Below are 25,461 nucleotides of genomic sequence, written 5' to 3' on the forward strand. Positions count from 1 at the left end.
AGTAACTGACGACGCTGGCACACCGAAAGGATTTTGTGTCAAGCTATGTTGTACTCGCTCACCCAGACTGCAGGCAGAGGCGCTGATACTAATCAATGAAAAAGGTATTACTGCAGCTAATGCCCAACAGAGTGGACTTGGCAGACGTTTCATAAATCCCTGGAGAAAATGTACCCATTGCTAAAAGAGATTCTGGAAGGAAGCCTTTCTTGAGCTGGAAGGGACAAAACCCCTCAAATTATTTAGGTAAGCATAAAAACATGAGTGAGTGTGTGCAAGGCCAGGTGGACGCCTCGCTGCTGGCCACACAGGTAATTGGTGATACCCCCCACATGACCTTGGCAGCCTGCATCACCTGTTACTGTTGAAGGTTGCAGGTTCCTTATGTGTCGCAGATTTGACAAATGATAAACTACACAAAACAATTGTTTAAGACTCTTTTTAGCGATGCCAAGTATTATGAATTTTGCACTTGAAAAATAAAAGATAAGATGCACCTTTATTAATCTGATTGCTCAAATATGACAATCACATAAGACAAAACACAATGAGAAAAAAAAAACCCGTAAATCATCTCGCAAAGAATGTAATTCACCAGCATTATATGTTATGTACAATTATATTAGTCTATTAAAACTGTTATTTACTCCCGATTCATCCAGAAATGTCGTAACAAGAATCAACGCACAGTTTCCTGAGTACAGTGCGGGGTTTCAACACTGCATTGTGCTTTGCTCAAGGCCACATTTCCTCTTTTTTATGAAAGAGGGGAAGAGGCACTGACATAACAGCTCACAAATCGTCCTGGTGTTTGTGTCGCAGATTCTGAAGGGGGGGGATTTCCATTAGACCAGCAGCACTGCCTCTTGAGTTGAAGTGGAAATGCAGGCGAGATTGACAACGGAATAAATCCAGCCGGATTCTTTTTCGTCTGATGTGCTTCTGCTAAACCAGTCTACAGCCAACTGCCTGGTGTTAGGTGCCGAAGGCGGAGACCAATGAGATGACTAGGATGAGGATGAGGATAGCCAAACAGATCGCTATGCAGAGCTTTTTCTGCATGGGGAGAGAGAAATAGATCAATAAACATACGAGCAAAATGAATTAGGTGCAACAAAGGGACACTTCTCCCCAAAATCAAAAATACATATTTTTTCTCTTACCTGTAGTGATATTTATTATGATGTGTTAGGTGCAGTGTTGGAGATATCAGCCCTAGAGGTGTCTGCCCTCTTTAAAATATATTGGATATAATAGCACTTGGCTTGTGGTGATCAGCGCCCAAAAATATATAGAAATTCAAAAATCAGCAGCATTGTCTCTTTTCAGAAATCATGACTGTTGCACAACATAATTAAAATATTTTAGAAATGTTATAGATTCTTATATTTACAATTACACCTGTGAGCAGTTTCATGTAGGAACTTTTTTTTCTACCAAACTACACCGGGGTTGCGGTCGGATAATCCAAAAATCAGCTCCTAACGTCTAACCCTGGTCTAACCCTATCGTCTATTCCTTGACCTCTGTGTGAAACGTCACGGGGTTAAGGGATAGTGGATAGGAGAAGAGACTGCGGTACTTTAGAGAATCCGACTGCACTTTCACTATCCAACGTGTTTATGAGGCACCAGCGGACGTCATAAATGTGCGCCTGCTGCTGTGGAGAAACTATGGAAACTAGTTTTCTATACAGCGGACTACAACATGGATGTTTAATAAGAACGAGGGACTACTGTAAACTCTGCACCGTGCTCTGATGCTGTTGTTTTATGCTTTATGAACGTGGACAACAGAGAAACATATTGTTCATGACCAAAGTTGGAATTGAAATAAAAAAGGAAAGTGAAACTTATGCTCGTCACCCTCTCCCTCCGGTCCACATTAATACAAATGATCCCAATACGTATGATTGTATGAAAAGATCTTAAAATCAATACAAATGTATTTATTATAAACGTTAGTCCTTAACATCTATCACTGTGTATATCACCATTCAAACATCTTTTAAAAGTTGAACAACCCCCACACAGCTCAGTAAAGACTGTGAAATGTTCACTTTATTTGATCATTTCAGTAAAAACTAACGTTCATATTTCTCTTTTTGATTATAATACTGATGAACGTTCAAAACAAAGCACTTTGGCAACTTACCACATACGTTTTAAAATGCTTAATAAGCACCGTAACTTTCATGATATCATTTCTCGTTCATAATCGGTTGTTTCCGTGAACGGAACGGCCGACTGTTGTGTGACGGCAAATGCGGCGGCCGCAAGGCATTGGGGGGCAGCATTTTCTCCTCTCCTTTCGTAAAGGGAGGTCCAGTGGTTCCTAGGCTAAAGGAGGTTATAAAGAAAGTTTGAAACCTCCTTTCCTATCATCTAGAGCAGTGGTTCCCAAACGATGGGTGTTTCTCAATCGCAAGTACGCTTGCTTGGTAGCACATGTCTGCCGAGCATCTTGCTTCAGAAGCGAGTCAAGAATACTTCCTGGCTTTCGGAAAACGAAGAGTGGAACAGGCTAGCAAGTGTGCAGGTGTGCGTCATATGAGAGTCCCCGCCTTACATATTCCGTCACAGATTTGGGGAAATTGGTCCGTGCGCAAAGCATTGTGGGGATTTTAAGACCGCGGAGTCTACTCATGTGCAGCCTCGATATTTCTCCAAACGGAGTACGCCGGGCTCAGTAGATTTCCAAGTATGCTGGAGATTGGAACAGTACTTCGGCGGCACTCGATGACGTAGTATGCTTGAAATAGTGGCTCTGAAGCAGCTTTACTCGCGATTGAGAAACACCCCGTGTCTCAATTCAGGGGTTTCATCCTTCGAAGGGTGCATTCGTAGACCGCATACGTCACTTCCGCCGAAAGAAGGCTGTCCCAATTAAAAAAAAAGACGAGACTCCTCCGAATGCGGCCCACGAATGCAGCCTACTTTTCCCCAATTTGAAGGATACATCTGATGTACACTCCGCGGCCTACCATATCCCAGGGTGCAATGCGCGCAGGGAAGAGTGAGTTTTTTTCAAATGAAATGGCTTTTTCTCTTGTTTTTCTCTGTAATTAGTACAATTCTGGAGAAATGGATCTGCTGGAGAAGGACCCCTAATCTGAAAAGTGCACAGCGGATCATCAGGACAGAGCTGCCATCCACCTGGTCACCCTGAGGTGCTGAAGAAAGCAAAACGGCGATCAGGAACATCCTCCACCCAGACCTCTGCTTACTGCCGTCCTACAGACTTGTGTCTTAGTTTCAGAATTAGATTTTGTATGTGTCCTTTCTTTTAATAGATATGTAACGGTTATAGCTTGAGTCTGTCTGATTCCCCAAACAACTGCTTCTATATACTTGCTGCACATATAATACAAATAAACAACTCCAGAAACACACTTTTGCTGATATTTGTTTTACTGCTGATTATGTTAAATAACATGATTGATTTCCTGTCTCAATGATGAAAGTTATAATAATAGAAGACATGAAGCTGCAGAGAGAGGATGGATATATTCTTACCTCTACTTTGTGATAAGATAAAAATACAATATTAAATTGTAATTGTTAAACACATTGTTTATTTCATTTACTGAGGTTTTAACCATTATTTCCAACATGTGTACATAAGCAGTGGAATAATAGGATATCTCTAGTCTAGGTCATTAAACTGTCTTCAGTTTAATTTGATTAACACAAAAAATAGGTAATAGAAAATGTTTAATTGTGTATTCCAGCAGAGCGGGGGGTCACGGTGCTGCTGGACCTGGAGGTGCTGACCTGGAGTCAGTGGGACATCATCTGGGCAGGTTTAGGGGAAGAAGGAGAATATAAACTGTTATGATCACAGCTATTAAGATTAGAACACTAATATTGTTAAGAATCAATCTATACAACATGCTTTTGTTCATTTAAAAAACATTGTTTTATTAGTACAGAAAAATTAAGACTTATTTTAAATATGAAATAATATGATTAAATTACATCAGCTATATATAATTTACTTGTTAACTTACTAATGTAACATTACTGGGGGCTAAAGGAACAGCTTCATCTTATTTACCTGGCCATGGTCCTCTTTAATTCATCGCCGACGGTGATCTCCAAAAATGTTGCTAGCAGGCTGCTGGAGCAGCGCAACCGAACAGCGCGTATCACGTGACGTAAACAGGCAGTGCTCCGTAGTCTAGACCAGTGGTTCCCAAACGGTGTGCCGTGAGGCAAGTCCGGGTGTGCCGTGGGATTTTGTGACAACCATACGTTATTATTGCAATATACAACTACACAAAAATAATTATTTTTTTATTTACTATATCAGTACTTTGTATGCACTCATTTCATAATACAGAGGCAAACTCTATACCTAAAAACAATTCTTTAAAAAAAAATCCTCACAGAACCCCATATTTCGCTGTTAACGCAGTTGCACAGGTGGGAATTATAAGACCATGACCAGAGTTGGGTGTAACGCGTTACTGTAATAATATTATTTTTGTCGGTAACGGAGTAGTGTAACGCGTTACTTTTATAATTCAGTAATCACACTACAGTTACTAACATTGCCCCGACACGCGTTACTTCGTTACTTTTATAAAATCAGTCATAATCACACTGACAGACAAGAGGGGTTTCCGCCGCAGGTTTATATGTACGTAATCTGCGCGACTTGCACGTCCACATCTCCGCGTGCAGTGCTGCATAAACATGGCAGAGTCAGCGATAACTTTCGAGGGGTGGAGGTATGCCCATTATTTTGAGTTTGTCCGAAGAATAGACAGGAATGTGACGGTGAGGTGCAAACTGTGTCCAGGCCAGAAGCTGTTATCCACTGCTGCAAACACCACGTCAAACCTCAACAAACACCTGCAAAGAACACATGCTAAGGTGAAGCTAATAGCTAAGGACCCCGAACCCAGAGTGAGGATGTTGTGAGTGCGCCGCCGCAAGAATTTGGAGGACCGGTAACCGAAGCAGAGATGGACAGGCTTGTAGCATCCTTCATAGTAGAGGTAATGTTGCCCATTTGCACAGTGGAATCACCATCGCATCGTTCAGAGATATACTGCGCAAAATACAGATAGCAGGAGACAGAGGACAGCCATAGTCAGAGCTATCTGGATCAGTCTTATGCGACAATGGAAACTGAACTAAAGAGAACATTTGAAACTTTAGCAGTCTGCGTGATCTGCCTGCAGGGAGGGGCTGGCCGGCCCTGCGAGTAAAGTAACGAGTAAAGTAACGAATTACTTTATGTAGAGAGTAACGAAGTAGTGTAATATATTACTTTTTTTTTTAAAGTAATATGTAATATGTAATATATTACTTTTTTTTAGTAACGACCCCATCTCTGACCGTGACACATTGAAGGCTGAAGGACAACATTAAAACAGAGAAACACGCAAGAGGGAAAATGGAGCGCTTTCTTGTGCGGAGCAAACCACCAACCACCAGTGCAGAGACTGCCGACAACCCACCACCGAAAAAAAACAAAAAACTGTCAGCAGACAGTATCATGAAAGTTACCTGTCTTATGACACTGCAGGCGAGCGGCAGATTTTCCCTACAAATAGACGAATCTACTGACATAAGTGGGGCTGCCCAACTTCTGGCAAACGTCAGATATGTTGATGCTGACTCTATCAAAGAGACGTTTTTCTTCTGCAAAGAAATGGAAAGCCATACTACGGGAGAAGATGGTGAATTACATCAAATCAAGGCCCCTGAAATCTCGCCTCTTCTCCCAGCTGTGCGCCGAGATAGGAGCCGACCACCAAAGCCTGATCCTCCACACAGAGGTACGTTGGCTGTCACGGGGGAAAGTCCTATCCCGTCTTTATGAGCTTCGGGAAGAGCTTTTGGAGTTTTCACGTGAACACGCTGTCCCACATAAAGACGAGCTCGCGGATGAGAGGTGGTGCGCCAGGCTGGCTTACCTCGCAGACATATTTGGGCATCTCAACGAGTTAAACGCCAAGCTTCAGGGCAGGAATGAAAACATTTTATCATCCACAGACAAGATTCGGGGGTTTATGGGCAAACTTATCCTGTGGCGCGAGGCTTTGGAACAGGGCTCCATGGACATGTTCCCGCTGGCATCAGCTGCGCCGCAGGCAGCTAGGGAGCGCGATGTATATGCCAAACACCTTCAGACCTTAAAAGAGAGGTTTGACCGCTATTTTCCACGTGTGGCTGACATCGAGGACTATGACTGGATCCGAGACCCATTCCACCAGGAATTCCTAACAGAAAAGCTCACTATGAAAGAGAGAGAGGAGTGCGCAGAGCTCCGTGTGGACCGCACACTGAAACTCAAATTTAGTGAGCTCCCACTGGATCAGTTTTGGTTGGCTTCTGCATCGGAGTACCCAAGCATCTCCCACCACGCGATTGAGCAACTTCTTCTTTTTCCCACTACCTACCTGTGTGAGTTGGCGTTCTCTACTCTGGTTTACATGAAGAACAACAGGAGGTCACGGTTCTCTGTTGAACAGGATTTGCGAGTGGCCCTCTCCTCAGTGCCACCAAGGATTAAAAAAAATCTGCGCGCCCCGACAGGCACATGTATCTCACTAATTTGTAAGTCGGCAAAATATTTACAATAGCACATGTTTCAATGCTGATTGCTGAAATGTTACATTTATAATTTGTAGTTCAGGCCCATGGACAGTGCAGCTTCCTTGCATTGACAGTTCTCTGTGCTGAATTTCTGCTGAGTCTTTGCCTCATTTTTTATTTTGTGACCTGTCTGGTTTAAATGAGTGTGTTGCTGCTTTGATGAAGCCTAATTTGATAAAGTTTCAAATTAATTTCTGAAATATTTCGTTAATAAATATTTCATGAGTAATATAGTTGTCTTTGTCACATTTTATTTGGCATTAGTAAATAATTATGCACATTTACAGATATTTTACATGATATGAGCGATAACACGTGTTATAAGGGCTATTTTGCACAATAGGTGTGCCTTGAGATTTTTACTTGTCCTTTGGTGTGCCTTGGGCACAAAAAGTTTGGGAACCACTGATCTAGAGCAGTGGTTCTCAACCTTTTTACACCAAGTACCACCTGAGAAAATAGTTGGCTCTCCAAGTACCACCATATGACCAATGTTAAAATACAGTCTATGCACAGTTCATGCAGGACTCGGAGGCAAATGTATTCATAATAACATTATTTACTGTCAGCCACAGCTACATGTACAAAGGGCAGTCTCTCTCTCACTCATCACTCACTCACACACCACAAGTGAGAACACAAAGAACAAAATAATAACTTATTCTCACACAACAAATGACAACTGTACATACATGTCATTTCCTGTAACAAAGTTTGAATGTAGGCCGCCTGCAACAACCTACATTGTAACAGAAAATGTCCTCTTGGAAATTCAGTTCCACAATAATAATGAAAGCCTCCAGGAGCAGATGAGCCTAAGGGCTAATAGCTCATCTTCAGTCTGCTGATGTTTGCTATTGCCATTTCTGTGGTGGCAAAGTAAAAAATAAAATAAAAAAGATAACAATTAAGGACAAGTGTGTGCTTTTTCAGCTTTTGACCTCGGTCACAGCCTTCTCTCCAATCTTCTTCCTGAGTCTCTCCTCCATCACAGCGTTGTGGCTGTGCATATCACTTTTGCGTTGCTGGCGGAGCCTGCGCTTGTGCTCGGTTTATGACTGTCCTCCTCCTCATTCACTTGTTCACTTTCGCTGGTAATATTCTCTTCTGTACCTCTCTTCCGAATACCTCCCGTTTTGAGCCACGTTTTTAACATCATTCAGCTTTCTTCTTTCTTTAGCTTGCTTGCAACGTTCGCGGGTAGTATGGTCGTCATTAGCAGCACCAGAAATAAATAAAAACATGTTTTCGTTTCTAAATCTAAAAACAACAATAGCCTATTAGAAATTATTTAAACCACAGTTTCAATTATCTCAAGCTTATTTTCATTCGTTGTAGTATTTTGATAGTATGATTTATTTTTGAATTAATGTTATTCAATCAAGCCTCAAACTGATGGCACTTGTCCCTGTAGCCTGTTTTAAATTGAAGTTGTCTGAGGTCCTTACCACCAGCTGCTCTTGCAGTAATAAGTAGTGTACCTTACTGTCCCAAATGTGCACAATGTAGTGACTGCTTTTCATCTTTTTGTTTACTTAGTTGTGTTTTCTGTATTTGATATGTCTGTGTTATGTGTAAGAACGTGTAACGTTGCTGCCTTCTTCGCCAGGTCAGCATTGTAAATGAGATTTTATCTGGTTAAATACAATTAAATGTCAGATTCCTCCGCGTACCACTAGCGGGAGTTGGCGTACCACCAGTGGTACGCGTACCACAGGTTGAGAACCACTGATCTAGAGAATTCGAACGGCACTTATCATGGCTGCCACTGAGGGACTTCCGGGTCATTTCACTCCGTTAGGAAGGTTCCTAAGCTAAATGGACTATTGGGTTGCGGTCGAATACTCCAAAAAAACAGCTCCTAAGTTCTAACCCTATCATCTATTCCTTGACCTCTGAGTGAAACGTCATGGGGTTAAGGGATAGTGGATAGGATAATTCAAAAGGATTTAGGAGAAGAGACTGCGGTACTTTAGAGAATCCGACTGCACTTTCACTATCCGACGTGTTTATGATGCGCCAGCGGAGGTCATAAATGTGCGCCTGCTGCTGTGGGGAAACTATGGAAACTACAGTTTTCTATACAGCGGACTACAACATGGATGTTTAATAAGAACGAGGGACTACTGTAAACTCATCTAGAGACTCTGCACCGTGCTCTGATGCTGTTGTTTTATGCTTTATGAACGGGGACAACAGAGAAACATATTCTTCATGACCAAAGTTGGAATTGAAATAAAAAAGGAAAGTGAAACTTATGCTCGTCACCCTCTCCCTCCGGTCCACATTAATACAAATGATCCCAATACGTATGATTGTATGAAAAGATCTTAAAATAAATACTGTATTTATTATAAACGTTAGTCCTTAACATCTATCACTGTGTATATCACCATTCAAACATCTTTTAAAAGTTGAACAAACCCCACACAGCTCAGTAAAGACTGTGAAATGTTGACTTTATTTGATCATTTCAGTAAAAACTAACGTTCATATTTCTCTTTTTGATTATAATACTGATGAACGTTCAAAACAAAGCACTTTACGTTTTAAAATACTTAATAAGCACCGTAACTTTCATGATATAATTTCTCGTTCATAATCGGTTGTTTCCGTGAACGGCCGACTGTTGTGTGACTGCAAATGCCGCGGCCGCAAGGCATTGTGGGGCAGCATTTTCTCCTCTCCTTTCGGTTAGGGAGGTCCAGTGGTTCCTAAGCTAAAGGAGGTTATAAAGGAAGTTTGAAACCTCCTTTCCTTTTAATTTAGAGAATTCGAACGGCACTTATCATGGCTGCCACTGAGGGACTTCCGGGTCATTTCACTCCGTTAGGAAGGTTCCTAAGCTAAATGGACTATTCGACCGCAACCTTGGACTTCAGCCCTGCCAACAAGTGCACACGAGCCTGCTTCCTTGTGCCCGGTGATACGGTTGGCGGGTGTAGTGCGGCAGGAAGAAAATAGTTCCTACAGGAAACTGCTTTTGTGACCCGGTCATGATTTCCGGAAAAATGTCAAGAGAAGGCAGACATCTCTATGGCCAGTCTGCCAGCATTGGCCAAAAGATTTATAAATAGCACTACAGCTAGGATAAAAAAATATATATTTTCATTTAGGAACTGTCCTTTTAAAGACACATTGTAACAGGACGTTAGGGCAGGACATAATACAGAAAGGGATTATTGTGTACTAATTTAAGGAGAAAAGGCTATTTGGTTTGATAGTACAGGTATAAGTCAGAGTATTTTAAAGTGTCCATATCATGTGTCTTTATACTGTACCTTGCGTGATTTCTGCTGATATGTGACTGCTTTCTCCGTGTTTTCCTTGGCTCTCACCACGTAGTCCGTCGACTGTTTAATGTTGTTCTCAACCTGGTTCACCATCTCCTCCTGCAGAAGGGAAGACATCATTCATTCTCTTTGTCACCCAGATCAAAAGCTGGATGTTGACGTTGTGCGCGCTGCTCTACCTGAGCCTCCACCTCCATGGCCAGGTACTGGAACATGTCGTGCCGCTCTCTGATGCTCTGCTCCTGCTTCAGGATCTCGTCGTGCCGGGACTCGATCTCATTCAGAGCCTGTTTCGTGGCTATAGCATCGCTCAGGATCTAAAGATTTGTATTAGTTATTAACAATAGCTGCACCAAGTCATGAGGTTTCAGGGTTTTCAGCATTCTTTACACTACGATCTAGCGGAACTGATCACTAATGGCTTCACTAGGATGTCTTTCTTTGCTTACCAGATCTGCTGTCCAGTTTGAGCGATTAGAGACAACAGAGCACATCATTTCATACATGACACTTAAAGTCTACTCTGACTCCTTGGTGCAACTGTGAATGTGTTTTGCTTCAGCAGAGGGGTTGTGGTTTCCAACATCAGGTATTTGACACTTCTTTCATCTTGCCACATACTCACATTTTGAGGGAAAACAATCGTCTGCCCGCTCTCGAGCATCACGTCCAGCTCTTCATCTGTCATGTCCTTCCCAGCTGAAAGGTAGAAGTACATCAGGATGTCGTGGTTGGGTGAGGAGAGAAAGTGGAAAATGAAAATACAAAAACTCTCACATGAGTTTGAAACCACCTGGCAGTCTTATGTTGAGCTTGTAAAGAATGTTTTTTTTCTCAGTTGTTGCTACTACTATGTAGGGATGCAATTACGAGTTAAGTATTTTCGTTAGTGATTATTTTGTCTAATATAATAAAAGCATAAAATGGCCCCTTTAACAATATCCAACAGGAACACTGTGACTTTGTCTGACTAACAGTAAGAAGAAACAAATACTCAATTTACCGTAATGACAAAAAGCTAATATTTGGTATATCTGCTTGGAAAATTACTAAAACGATTAACCAATGATCCAAATATTTGCAGATTTATTTTCTTTCAAACAACTTATCAAATAAACCTGTCATCATCTAAATAGAGGTCGCTGTATAAAAAATGTATGAATGATAAAATAGCTGCGATAATATTAAATACGCCTTCAAAAAGAGCAGTTATAATATAAACAACATTATAGTGATATAAATAATTGATTGCATTGTTATACCGTGCTTATGAATGATAATATGGCGGTTTAAAAGCAGAAAGTGACAGAGAAGAGATGACACATGTTCATGGGACAGAGTGCTGACAGTGAAGCAGGAAGTGGTCACAGCAGTGAGGTCCACCACACACACCCTGTGCTGTACTCACTGATTTTCAGCTGCCGGCGTACCCTATTCACCTGGCAGTCCCTGTACTGCGCCTGGATGGTGTTACAGTAACCCATCAGCTCCACAAACTCCCTGGACAGGACTCCGTGCTGCAGAGGAGGAAACACTTTGGTCACTTTAACGCTCATTATTGATAGATCTTATACACATTTGTGGGAATTTAAAATTATATCCAACCTGGGTCCGTTGCATCCGGGAGTTTATGGGTACATATTTTCCATCCTCCTCTCCTTTCTTCGGTTCAATACCTGTAGAGATATTTCATAAGTATCATTTATGTACACGAAACTAAAGAGCAAACCGTGTTCTAGAGAGGCACCAATCACTGCATTTCCATTTGAATTTAAAACTGCAACTACTTTGCATACTTGCATAATGTATATATTATCCACTGTTTTTATTTTTTTGTAGAAGTTTGGTCTTTTACTGTATTCTAACTTACTCTGTATATGTTATGTTGTGTATTCCACTGATATGTATATATTTACTGTTTGTTACTTTATTTGTAATTTAAACTCTAAATTCCTTAACAAAAAAATGTCCTTACTTCATATCAGTCAGCTATTAGGATTTCACAGCCACACGCATACAAAGTGTTAACAACTGGGCTTATTTTCCACTAGCTTTAGCAACTTTTAAGACCATCTTGGCAGCTTAATTCCTAAAAAACAACTTAAAGAACATCAGAAAAAAACAAGAAATATGTTATATAATCATTAAATTCCCCTAGCTTATCAGATCTTTGCGGTGAACGACTCTTCATCCAACAGGTCATAATCTCACAAAATGAACATAAGTGTATTGACTTGTTATCCGCCAATACTCACTCTTCAGTTTTCTCTGAATGTGACCCGCCAACGTTTTGATCTCCTCTCGAAGAGTCTGCAGCTTTCTCTTCATACCTGAGGAAAACATCAACAGATAATGTGAACCCTCTGAGTGGTGACACTTAAGACGAGAGATTCAGAAAAATATGTGGATTTAAGAATGCAAAAAATATATTGTTCACCTAACAGTAAAAGACTTGGACTTTCAAAACTTTAAAAAATGTGGTGACTTTATGTTTTGCCTTTACAGAAATAGTCAGTACCCAAATCTGTACAGACTGATGGCACGGACAAACACACTTACTGTCGTCCGACAGCGGGTCGGCCAGCAGAGCTTTCTGTTTGTTCTCCAGGTTAGACACCATCTGTTTGAGGCTGTTCAGCCCCTCGTGAATTTCTTGAACCTGAGATTAGGAAACAGAAGCACTGTTCAAATGTGCATTTAGTTGTAGGGGAAACAGATCCACATGAAGTTTAATTGATCGATTAATTGGTGAATTAATTTGTCAAGCAAATATGCCAGACATGCTGTGGTTCCATTCTTTGAAAAGAAAGGATATTGCTGCTTTTCCTTTTTAATTGATTATTTTTATATAGTGGACCGCTGGGGGGATACAAAAAAGCATGATGTTTTTGTTGATGTTGACAAGATAGAATATATAAAGTGACAAAATATGGGAAAGAGCTATGCGACCATTTATTCAACCTACAGTGGACATTCCTGTTAAACAATGTAAACAATCATTAAGCTTTTAATGTTTAAACCTTTTGTTTTACAACTATTATTTCAGGCATAGACTGAAAGACAAGAACAATTAATCCTAGGAAAACTCCTTGTTATTTTACAACATTTTCTAAACTAAATTATATTATTATTTAATAGATCAAATAATAAATAATTATTTTTAGATCTAGGTACAGTACCGGTGTCTTATCTTGTTTTTTTTCAATGTATTATATATTTTGAGAAACAATAAATTATTTCTGATTTTAATTTGGAAAAATATATATATTTTTAAGTTGCTTATTTTTTTATTACAAATTATATCCAGCAACTTCTATGTCATTTGGTTTATATCTGTGACAGTTCATCAATACAACTTTAGAATGATTTTATATAAATGTACATATCATATTCTTTGGGTCAATGAAAATGTAAACAAAGACACATCTAAACATCTGTGCAAGTGTATAATTGAAGAGTTATAGAACTAGAACTTGAGGCAACAATGAAAGAAGAACATGTGATCTTATCTGATCTGTCTGCTCTCCTCGGATTAATATCAATAGGCTTGTTTGAGACAAGCGAGACCTGCGCAGACCTGCGCAATTGCGATCAACGTCTTGCTAGTGCGATGGTTAGTCATTTTGTCCGACTTGCTCTGGAGGCTCGCCTACATGAGACGTTGAAATCTCGCGGGACAAAGACGCCCGCAGACTTGAGAGCGAGGCGCAGCGAGGCGCGGCGAGGCGGCGCAGTTTCTCTCCACGGGCTGCGGAAGCGAAATGCTTGATGGGAAACGACTTGCTGGTATCTCGAGCTGAGCGCTCATTGGTGGGTTTTACCCCGTGCTGGAGATGAAACTCTCCATTGGCTCGGCAAAAGTGTGTTGTTGTTTTGTGTCAGTTTTACGTCGCCACTTCCATTCACATTTTTCATCATTGTTCCACAATGTTTATCATCATGACATTAATATCTATATATTTGTATACTAAACTTGCACTGCTTACCGTTGTCATACTTTATATATCTTAGCATATTCATACAACACACTGTTCATACTAGGCTAGGCTACTGTGTATATAGTGTATTCATACCCCTCACTGTTTTTTGATCATTCAATTCATTCTATATTTTATTCTGTAGATTGTGGACATTACTTTTCACTTTACTGCTTTATGCACTCCTGGTTAGAAGCTAAACTGCATTTCGTTGTCTCAGTACCTGTAATCTGTGCAATAACAATAAAGTTGAATCTAATCTTGAGCAGGAACAAATGTATTTACTTAGTACATATCTGACATTAACGATTAAACACATTTGTCCATTCTTTATCAATCAATCAATCAATGTTTATTTATATAGCCCAATATCACAAATGTTACATTTGTCTCAGTGGACTTCACAGTTTGTACAGAATATCAGTATGACAATACGACACCCTCTGTCCTTACGTTTCACATCATACAAGGAAAAACTTCCAGAGAAAAACCCACAGTTTAAAGGGGAAATGGGAGAAACCTCAGGGAGAGCAACAGAGGAGGGATCCCTCTCCCAGGACGGACAGACGTGCAATAGATGCCGTGTGCATTTATAAATGCAAACCGAGTCAAGCCGACTCCGGAGGTGGCAGTATGCACCTTAAAGTTGTTTGAAATCCGCCAAAAAACCGAGAGAAGAAGAAGAAGAAGAAGCCGACTCCGAGCTGTCCGACTTCAGGCGAGCTTTTTGAGACCTCCCCCGGCTGCGATCGGCTATTCTCGTCTACTTTCGAGGCGAGCCGCAGCTCGTCTCAAACAAGCCTATAATGTAGACAAACTTTACCTTTTTAAAGAATGCATCGTTCTCCTCCTCCTCCTCGTCCTCATCTGAAGCCTCTGCCTTCTATAAGTCAGATAACAGACAAATGAATTAACACAATGAAAATGAAGATATTTCCATTTTAAAGCATAAAAACAAATGTCAGCACCCCCCGCTGCCATGCCCTTTCCCGGCCTGGCATACCCTTTAACCCTTGTGCCCTCCTCGGGCATTTTTGTACATTTTTCCTGACTTTTTTTTTTGATTTGGTGTTCATTTCAGCTGTGTTACAGCTTTTGGCATGGATTTTTGCAAGAAGTCTTCTTTTGTCGTTTACTCTTACATGTTTTGTATACTCTCGTGATGCATTTTGCACCCTCTGGACCCCTTCGTGGCAAAAATGTACACGCTCATAGAAACTGCTATTAAATCATCATACATCAATATTTTATTAAACTTTTTTTTCCATGAATCACTTGAACAACTTCTAACGTGCTCAAAACTACCAAACATCCAATAATTTTCAGGATTTTAACCCTTTAAATGCCTGTTTCATTATTTGAATTATTTAATTTCTCTTAAAAAAAAACACAAAAAATGAATTTCTTTCAATATAATAATTAGTAGAGGGATGGAACTTTGGTGGTTATTAGAGTCTGGGATGTGTCAAAGATTAGCAACAAAATTGATTTGACTGCATTATTAATTTTTACGTAGTGTCAGATACTACCTCTGGACACCTTCGTGGCAAAAATGTACACGCCCAAAACAACTGCTATTAAATCATACATCAATATCTTTTTCTACTTTTTTTTCATGAATCACATATACAACTTCTCACGTACTCCAAACTACCAAACATTCAATCATTGGCAGGATTTTAACCCATTAAATGCCTGTTTAATTATTTTAATTATTTCATTTCTCTAAAAAATGCCTCATTGACTTCCATTCAGACCACATTTGTTGATCTCACTGCCATTGCAGTATAAAACCATGCATTTTGTAATGTCAGCATTTCATTTAGAAGAAAAGTAGTGATATTTGATATTTCTACTCTATTCCAACAGATTACACAAGTCTCCGTGTAGGCCGATGCATTACATTCTTACATTTTTGCCAGTTATATTATGGAGCCGTGTGACTACCAGGGGGCCCCGAGAGTGGTGTGTGTGTGTGTGTGTGTGTATGTATGTATATGTATGTGTGCGTGTGCGTGTGTGTGTGTGTGTGTGTATATGTATGTGCGTGTATATGTGTGTGTGTGTGTGTGTGTGTGTGTGTGTCATTTCCAGCAGCAGACTAGCAGGTCCTGCAGCATGTGACCTGGTGCTCTCAGGTGATAGAACAACAATTTTTTAGGCCTGTGCACAACCAGCACACACCTCTCCTCCCTCTCCGTGTGTGTGTGTGTGAGAATCGTAAGCATGCACAGATCATTTCATGGGAAAAAAAAGGCCATCTTTTGAGGGATGTGTTTGATGTGTCTTTGAAGAGCTGCTTGATTACTCAAAAACAAAAAACAACTGTTAGTGTGTTTATGCACCTGGCTGCCAAAGATAAACATGCAGTTTGACCAAGGGCTTATTTCATTAGTGAGCAGAGAAGGAGAAAGATCTAGAGCAAAGAGAAGGAACTCAAATGAAGAAGCTTTTCAGTGCAGAAGAGACTTCAGAGATAATCTTGCAGCCTTCTTCTGCCAGCGAGCTGCAGGACTCATCTGAAGAAGACACAAGGTTCGAGCTGGGGTCTGACACTGAATGCTCTCTGGAGTCCAGCATTTCTTTGAGTTCCTCTGACCCTTCATCTGAAAGTGGAGAGGACACTGAGGGTCCGGCCCACCATCCACCACCACGGGGGGCTTTCTTCTCACAATCTGTGAGGACACCCTGGTTTTCCCCAGCTCCTGGGAGAACGACCTCCGTTCTTCTCTGTCCCCTCACTGTGGGCCGGACCCTCAGTGTCCTCTCCACTTTCAGATGAAGGGTCAGAGGAACTCAAAGAAATGCTGGACTCCAGAGAGCATTCAGTGTCAGACCCCAGAGAGCATTCAGTGTCAGACCCCAGAGAGCATTCAGTGTCAGACCCCCCCTCGAACCTTGTGTCTTCTTCAGATGAGTCCTGCAGCTCGCTGGCAGAAGAAGGCTGCAAGATTATTTCTGAAGTCTCTTCTGCACTGAAAAACTTCTTCATTTGAGTTCCTTCTCTTTGGTCCAGGTCTTTCTCCTTCTCTGCTCACTAATGAAATAAGCCCATGGTCAAACTGCATGTTTATCTTTGGCATCCAGGTGCATAAACACACTAACAGTTGTTTTTTGTTTTTGAGTAATCAAGCAGCTCTTCAAAGACACATCAAACACATCCCTCAAAAGATGGCCTTTTGTTCCCATGAAATGATCCGTGCATGCTTACAGATTCTCACACACACACACACACGGAGAGGGAGGAGAGGTGTGTGCTGGTTGTGCACAGGCCTAAACAAATTGTTGTTCTATCACCTGAGAGCACCAGGTCACATGCTGCAGGACCTGCTAGTCTGCTGCTGGAAATGACACACACACACACACGCACATATACACACACGCACACACACACACACACACACACATACATACACACACACATACATACACCACTCTCGGGGCCCCCTGGTAGTCACACTTTTCTTCTAAATGAAATGCTGACATTACAAAATGCATGGTTTTATACTGCAATGGCAGTGAGATCAACAAATGTGGTCTGAATGGAAGTCAATGTGGCATTTTTGAGATAAATGAAATAATGAAACAGGCGTTTAAAGGGTTAAAATCGAAACCGAAAATGGTAGTTTTGAGTACGTTAGAAGTTGTTTATGTGATTCATGAAAAAAAAGTTGAAAAAAATATTGATGTATGATGATTTAATAGCAGTTATTATGGGCGTGTACATTTTTGCCACGAAGGGGTCCAGAGGTAGTATCTGACACTACGTAAAAAATAATAATGCAGTCAAATCAATTTTGTTGCTAATCTTTGACAAATCCAACACTCTAATAACCACCAAAGTTCCATCCCTCTACTAATTATTATATTGAAAAATAATTATGTTTTGTGTTTTTTCGTAAGAAAAAATGAAATAATTCAAATAATTAAACAGGCATTTAAAGGGTTAAAATCCAGAAAAGTATTGAATGTTTGCTAGTTCTGAGTATGTTATAAGTTGTTTATGTGATTCATGAAACAAAAAGTAGAAAGAAATATTGATATATGATGATTTAATAGAAGTTATTATGGGCGTGTACATTTTTGCCACGAAGGGGTCCAAAGGTAGTATCTGACACTACGTAAAAAATAATAATGCAGTGAAATCTATTTTGTTGCTAATCTTTGACACATCCAAGACTCTAATAACCACCAAAGTTCCATCCCTCTACTAATTATTATATTGAAAAATAATTATGTTTTGTGTTTTTTCGTAAGAAAAAATGAAATAATTCAAATAATTAAACAGGCATTTAAAGGGTTAAAATCCAGAAAGTTATTGAATGTTTGGTAGTTTTGAGTACGTTATAAGTTGTTTAAGTGATTCATGAAAAAAAAAGTAGAAAGAAATGTTGATGTATGATGATTTAGTAGCAGTTATTATGGGCGTGTACATTTTTGCCACGAAGGGGTCGAAAGGTTGAAAATTCGAGGAGGGCACAAGGGTTAAGAAGACAGGGCTGGAACGGAAGTTGGGAGTAAATTGTCGCGAAAGTTAACATTCACACACGTAAAACGCTCCATATGGGCATAGATATGTCTCATAATTATTTGTGTGAACAGAAAAATAATTTGTGTGTAAATATGTGATTTGTAAATGTAAAACACCATCCACAAATGCATTTAAAAGATTTGCAAACTCACAAATAAATGTGCAAATGTAAAACGGATCTGCAAATGCGCAAAATATTTTTACAAATAAAAAAAAGATCTTTGAATATCTCTTTAACATTTACAACTTTAGATCAGGCATTTGTGAATCCATTTTGTATTTGTCAACCAAAAATGCGCTTGTGGATCTCACGTTTCTGCTTGTGGATCTCAAATCTCTGCTTCTGGATCTCAAATCTCTGCTTGTGGATCGTCTTTTTACACACACGGAGTTTTGAGACAACCTTTCCGCCGGTCTCGGCTAAAATCTACTCGTGTCACTCGGTTATTTTCGGAAGCCACGTGATGGCCTGCTGATGACGACATTTCCGCATGGTTTTCAAAGTAAGAGCATGATGGTTTGTTTAAAGCGCTGTTTTTTTAATGAACGGCGGAACGTTAGATGCCATGGCCATGGGAAGTAGGGGTGCTGAGGGTGCTGCAGCACCCCCTGACGGAGGACAGGGAATCTGCACGTCCACAAGATTAATGGAAATATAATACAAATATAATACAAAAAAAACTAATTTTCGGCATTGATGTAACAACATTCATAATTAAGTAAAGATAACACCCTTTTCACCCCGGTTACATTTTCCATTTCCCCTGAGAGGCTCAGTGAGGTAAAGGACAGTTTAAATAGTTCACTTTAGTCTAAGTCAGGGGTCGGCAACCTTTTTGATATGAAGTGCCATTAAAAAAAAAAATTGTTATCAGCGTGCCAACGATCGAGAATTATCAACGGAGGGGGGGTCGGGGGGGGTTTGAGGAGCTTAACGCTGGTGAACTCTCAACAGGAGGGCGGGGGGAGCCTCGCTGCGGGGAAGCAGTGTGTGTGTGTACCTGTCAGCACAACTTACATGATGCCGAATTTAACAAACACATTTAATTAAATTGGTTTAAACGGCATAATAATAAGGACGATCGTCCGTTCTGTGATTCTCCAGAACACACATGTTATGATATTAGGGTCAGGCAGAGTGAGATGAGATCGCTGTCCCTTTAAGAGAGAGAGAGAGAGGGGTGTGGCGTGTGCATGTGTGTGTGTGGATGGTAGAGCGACAGTGAGGGAGCGTGTGTGTGTATGTTTCTGGAAGTGAAACGAGGCAGCAGAAAAACAGAGGTCTGTGATGTATTTTGTGAAACAGAAGAACAGCTAAATAAATGCAACGGCCTCCCCAGAAGAGCTCGCCTCTCTCCAGTCATTTAAGCTAAAGTGGGTTATTGAACCTGAAGCTTGTTGCTTCTGCCCTCCTCGACTACGGTCTGGGAGCCGACAGGAAAGTTCAACACACAGATGGCCAGTCCGCCCCTTTGTAGCATATTATTTCAATGAGAGATGAGCAGATCGCCACTGGGCTTTCAACTAAAGACACAGCCACGCAAAAACTGCGGCATTTGTAAAGCTCCTTATGGGTACTGCAATTGGTACAGCCCTGCACCACGGAGGAAAGCGGCAGAAAGTCACCTGGAGTTAAACAGAGCGGGGCTGCGTTGCGTGCATGGCTTCCTTCTGCAGGTAACGGGGAGACGCGCTCTGGCGGCGGTCTCGTTCAGGATCCGAAAATACAATTTAAATATTTTGCACACTTATTCGACTTATTCCTAGTGTGCCACTGGTTACGGTGCCGCGTGCCAATGCTGGCACGCGTGCCAGGGGTTGCCGACCCCTGGTCTAAGTTATCTCAGTGGGTCTCAAACGGTTTGGTCACAATTTATGTAAACAAATATTTCCAAGGCACTCCTTTATAATTATTAGGATAAATAAAAACAGGTTTGAAATCATTCCAATGTATACTATAGACAGTAAACCAAAAATATCCTTTAAAACTGGAGAGATTAAAAAATATGCATAAATAAATAACTGTTAACTATGTAAAATAAGATATAAATGAACAACAAAAATAAAGTACGTTACATTTATTTGTTATTGGCTATGGTAGGTTATTGGTTATGTTCACATACTTATTTGATTATTAAAATGTAAACCGATCTTCTTCATATGGGTGTTTTAGAGTTGTACCCCCTAGATCCAGTCTCTTGTAATTATGCTCAAAGTGCTCCAGATTGAAGCATTTTACTTTAAAATGTTAAAAACAATCTTCCCGGGGGGGCATACCCCCGGACCCCCTTAGAGGATGTGACGTGTTAAAACATGTTAATACAATACTAAATACATTTTAAGCCTTTTTATATAAGCTGTCCAACATGTCAATAATGCGGCTTTCACACCAGTGCTTTTCCCATTCTAGCTCCGAGCTAGAGCTTTTCTGGTTCAGCTCCGGTTTCCCTTTTCTGCTCCCGCTCTGTTCACACCGCCCAGAGCCCGACTGGTGCTGCCGCTGCTGCGTCATGACGTCACCGTTTACATCGCTGATTTGCTCCCCAACGGCGCTCACAACAACAACAACAACAACAACAACGGGGGACTGCGTCGGGTCGATGATCGTGTTGCTTTTAATCATACGAAGCCAGATTAAATTAAATAACGACTTCTCCAACCTTATACTTTTCTCCAGAGTGCCGTGGTTCATTGTTTATTAATGTGTTTCAGCGGCATTTACCGACCGCTGCAGTGCTGGCTGCTCTTCCACGGGAGTTTATTCTCCCGTTAGCTCCGGGTTAGCTCACACGGCTCTAAAGTATTCACTGTCTGACTGTCACACAAGCAGCTGATACATATCCCCAGTTCCCCTTAAAGTGGACCTATCATGGTATATTTAAATGATATATTGTAGGGCCATACCTATATAAGGTATATTTATACGTTTCTGTTTTCAAAATACCAAACAGATCATGCATTTTAGCCATGCCTCATTTTGCTCAATTTGCACTTTTTTTTAGCTCTGCTCTGCAAGGGCAGATTCAGTGAGAACAGCACCATCTACTGGCCTGGCATATGTACTACAGCGTCTCCAGCGCTTTCGAACGGCAATGGTCATGGCTGTCTCCTCCTAATTGGTGGAGTTGGCCCAATAGCCGTAGCGCCACCGTCCTGACGTCAGGACAGTGTTCAAATCTGGATCAGTTTTTATCAGATCCGTTGCAGCCTCTTTTTTAGAGATTTGGGTATGGAGGAAAATAGAGAGGGTTGTGTTTTCTGACACTTGGTGAGTTCCCTGGATCACCGGGGACACATATTCATGTATAAAAGACGTACAAAAGTGCATTTTGCATGATAGGTCCCCTTTAAGTTGCAGCCCATGTATTGATTCTATCCGATAGCTGCTATAATACAAAACAAAACGTCTCTCCACAATGATCAATAACAGCGAACGGATGGTCAAAGTAAGGTACAAATAAACAGAATCACACGAAGAGCCTGGTTAGTGTTGCCTGACTTTATAAAGTGTTTTTTTTTTTATAAGTGTGTTGTTGCCTTCTAGTCACTTTGCTCAGCGCTACTTCTTGTAGGCAGGCATGACGAGACTCTTCAGTCGACCCATGTTCAGGGGAGGTGGGTTTAGTTTCCTGCACGCCTCGACGGGGGGGGGGGGGGGGGGGGGGGGGGGGATGCCAGCTAAAATCTTGCCTAGGGCAGCAAATTGGTCAGAACCGGCCCTGGTGTCATCCCCACAGCACCCCCCATTTGAAACATGTTCCCACGGCTATGTTAGATGCATTCTTTATCACTGTTACGCCCAGATCTAGGGGAAACTAGGCGCAGCATAAAATTGCCCTCTCCCAACTCTTCCCACTCCCAAGAACATGGACACCGAGACAGAGAATGCCGTTTGGTCATTTTAATTACCAAAGTTTTTAACAAAGAAACGCAACAACCCACAAAACAAACAAATCTCTGAACACATAAATATTGCCTAACAAATAAGAAAAATAAACGTACAGGCTTCTTACCTACTCTGACGTATAAACAGGAGAAAACGAGAATCAACCAAAAGAAAAGGGTTTCACACTTTTGCATAAATTAAAGCGTGTCCAACAAGGACAGGTTAAAGTAGTTTCTTTTCTGAGGTTTTCAAGACAAGCAAGAGGACCAGTATACGGTATAAGTAGGACACAACAGGACAGATACAGGAGGAGGGAACAATATCTACACACAAATGACATAACGACCCAGGGTCGTAACAATCACCATCATCATCATGTTACAGTGATACAGTTAGTTTGTGTTAGTTTATTGGTTCAACTTTCTTCATTGTTTTTTTTGTATTCAGTCAAGCGGGTCAAAGTTACAAAGCACTTCACATCTTGCTTTTCTACAGATTACCTTACCACTGCACTGGTAAGGTAAAACTAGGCCGGTTAATAACGTATTTAGGTCAGCCTTAGTAAGGCTACATTAAATGCATATATTCCTGTCTATTGCTTTCATTTGTATTTAATGTTATTGTTTCCACACATTTCACAATTTGGGATGAATGAGGTATCTATCTATCTATCTATATATCCATCTATCCATCCATCTATATATCCATATATCCATCCGTCTGTCTGTCTGTCTGTCTGTCTGTCTACAGATAGATAGATAGATAGATAGATAGACACCCATGAAACAGAACTGTAAACAGATGTACTTTTTCTTTATGGATATTTTACAAATCACTCCCCTTTTTAAACTGTATTCTTGTTTTACTGTCATATAGTATTTCATACCTGTTTTTCATTTATTCTCTTATTGTTTTATAGCCTAACTATAATGATCATATGAAGTGTGCCTCGGAAATACTTGTTTACATAAATGGTGATCAAACTGTTTTGAGACCCACTGAGATAACTTAGACTAAAGTTAACTATCTAAACACTGAGAGTCCTTTACCTCACTGAGCTGACGTTATCTGACAGGAGAGGACTTTCCTTTCACTAAGTTGTAGAAACAGCTTCTAATATCGGTTAGCGCAGCAACAACAATCTTGCTCTCTCTCTCTCTCTCGCTCGCTCACTCGTGCCACACAGACACACACGGAGCCGAGCTTGAATGAAACACCCAGAAGTAGGCTACTTGTACTGTACTGTAGCAGCATATCATTTTCGAATCAATCATTTTTCAAATTACGAAGTTCACATATATTATATTATACGGACGGACAGACGGACAGACGGACATATAGATAGATACTTCATTCATCCCAAATTGTGAAATGTGTGGAAACAAGTATAAACATAATAACATGAAATACAAATGAAAGCAATAGACAGGAATATATGCATATACAGTAGAAAGGACACAATGAATATTATAACATTTGATGTAGCCTTACTATGAAGGCTAACCTAAATACGGTGCTTTTTTACAGATGACCTTATCTGTACTGGTAAGGTAAAACTAGGCCGATTAATAAGATGTGAAGTGCTTTGTAACTTTGACCCGCTTGACTGAATACACAAAAAACAATGAAGAAAGAGTTTCCTCTGGGCTGCTTCGCTGCCAGCTGCTCTGGGACCCGAAAGTGGCAGAGCCTGTACTTCAACATCAATGCATACGAATGTGCTCGATATATGCTGTATTGAACCAATAAACTAACACAAACTAACTGTATCACTATAACATGATGATGATGGTGATGAAGAATGCATCTAACGTTCCGCTGTTCATTATAATACAAAAACAGAGTATTAAACAAACCATCATGCTCTTACTTTGAAATCATGCGGAAATGTTGTCATCAGCAGGCCATCACGTGGTTTCCGAAAACAACCGAGTGACACGAGTAGATTTTTTGCCGAGACCGGCGGAAAGTATGTCTCAAAATTCCGTGTGTGTAAAAAGACGATCCACAAGCAGAGATTTGAGATCCACAAGCAGAGATTTGAGATCCGCAAGCGCTTTTTTGGTTGACAAATACAAAATGGATTCACAAATGCCTGATCGAAAGTTGTCAATGTTAAAGAGATATTCACAGATCTTTTTTTTATTTGTGAAAATATTTAGCGTATTTGCAGATCCGTTTTACATTTGCAAATTTATTTGTGAGTTTGCAAATCTTTTAAATGCATTTGTGGATGGTGTTTTACATTTACAAATCACATATTTACACACAAATTATTTTTCTGTTCACACAAATAATTATGAGACATATCTATGCCCATAGCTCCACATTGTTATTTTAATCATGTTTGGTGTTGTATCCTCTAATTATAAGCTGTGCAGGTTGAACAGTGAAGTGAGCACCTGTTAACAAACTGTTTTCACTTTGCTAAGTTAGCAGGCTAGCGTGTGAATGCTAAAGTTAGCCGTGTACTCACATTTCCTAACTCTTTAGTCCGGTCCCGCATTTTTTCAGAGAGTCAGATGTCAGAAAAGCTGCGACTCCACGCGGAAGTATGGTAGGTTGTTCCCAAGCAGAGAAAGAAACTCTAAAATAAACTGGAAACTTTGATATTGGCTGCGTTTCACTTCGGTTAAATGGATCCCTTGCGTCCCTCACTTGCGTCGTTTCCCTGCGACTAGTCCCTCCCACCAGGGAAGCATGGAGAGACGCAAGGAAACCACGAGAAGCAGGGAAATGAGTTTTATGAGCAATGGGATGTCCTTTCCTCCGGAGCGTCACGTGAAGTGACGTCCGTTTGTGATGACGCTGCACAGCTGATCGTCTGACAGCAGCTCTGTCCCCGTTATTTTCACAAACACCCGCGCCTCTGTTAGTACACATTTACTGACACAAACATTTGTATCATCTGTTGTAGACCCAAATAAATAAACTCAAATAAGAACTGATTCTCAAAAAAGATAAACGCCATTCTTAAAATGTATAAACGAACAGTTAGATTAATATTGATTAGAGTGCACAATAGAAATAAAATAATTGAGAGAAGAAAAAGAGATATGTTATCTATCAAAACCCAGTTAGATTAGCATTAATTGGATTGCACACTTTATTTGTTTGTGTGGATATGTAGCAAATGAACATGTTAAATAGCACTTAATGACTGACT

At 40.6% G+C, this 25,461-nt stretch overlaps 1 protein-coding gene across 3 annotated transcripts; it reads right to left on the minus strand.

Moving 5' to 3' along the window:
* Positions 1–480: 480 nt before the first annotated feature.
* LOC117474056 (syntaxin-4-like) lies at positions 481–24,996 on the minus strand. Of its 3 annotated transcripts, none has more exons than XM_034120063.1 (10): positions 24,772–24,996; positions 14,702–14,761; positions 12,461–12,560; positions 12,157–12,231; positions 11,507–11,577; positions 11,310–11,418; positions 10,527–10,600; positions 10,081–10,218; positions 9,890–10,000; positions 481–1,056 (listed from the first exon to the last, which is right to left on the minus strand). In XM_034120063.1, the coding sequence occupies exons 1-10, from the start codon at positions 24,799–24,801 to the stop codon at positions 976–978; spliced, it is 849 nt and encodes a 282-aa protein (XP_033975954.1). In that variant the 5' UTR covers positions 24,802–24,996; the 3' UTR covers positions 481–975. The 3 variants fall into 3 exon arrangements, with proteins under 3 accessions (XP_033975954.1, XP_033975955.1, XP_033975953.1); XM_034120064.1 differs by lacking the exon at positions 481–1,056 and adding an exon at positions 3,752–3,794; XM_034120062.1 differs by lacking the exon at positions 481–1,056 and adding an exon at positions 4,057–4,179.
* Between the last annotated feature and the right edge of the window lie 465 nt (positions 24,997–25,461).

The sequence above is a fragment of the Trematomus bernacchii genome, unplaced genomic scaffold (assembly GCF_902827165.1).
Source record: "Trematomus bernacchii unplaced genomic scaffold, fTreBer1.1, whole genome shotgun sequence".
Lineage (NCBI taxonomy): Eukaryota > Metazoa > Chordata > Actinopteri > Perciformes > Nototheniidae > Trematomus > Trematomus bernacchii.

Excerpts from the sequence above, each read along its gene's own strand:
- LOC117474056 (XM_034120062.1), bottom strand. The coding sequence starts at position 24,801 with ATGCGGGACCGGACTAAAGAGTTAGGAAAT. Across the intron at positions 11,419-11,506 it reads CCCGGATGCAACGGACCCAG|CACGGAGTCCTGTCCAGGGA; the intron begins GTTGGATATAAT and ends CCTCCTCTGCAG. Across the intron at positions 4,180-9,889 it reads ATCAGCAGAAATCACGCAAG|ACTACGGAGCACTGCCTGTT; the intron begins GTACAGTATAAA and ends CCACTGGTCTAG.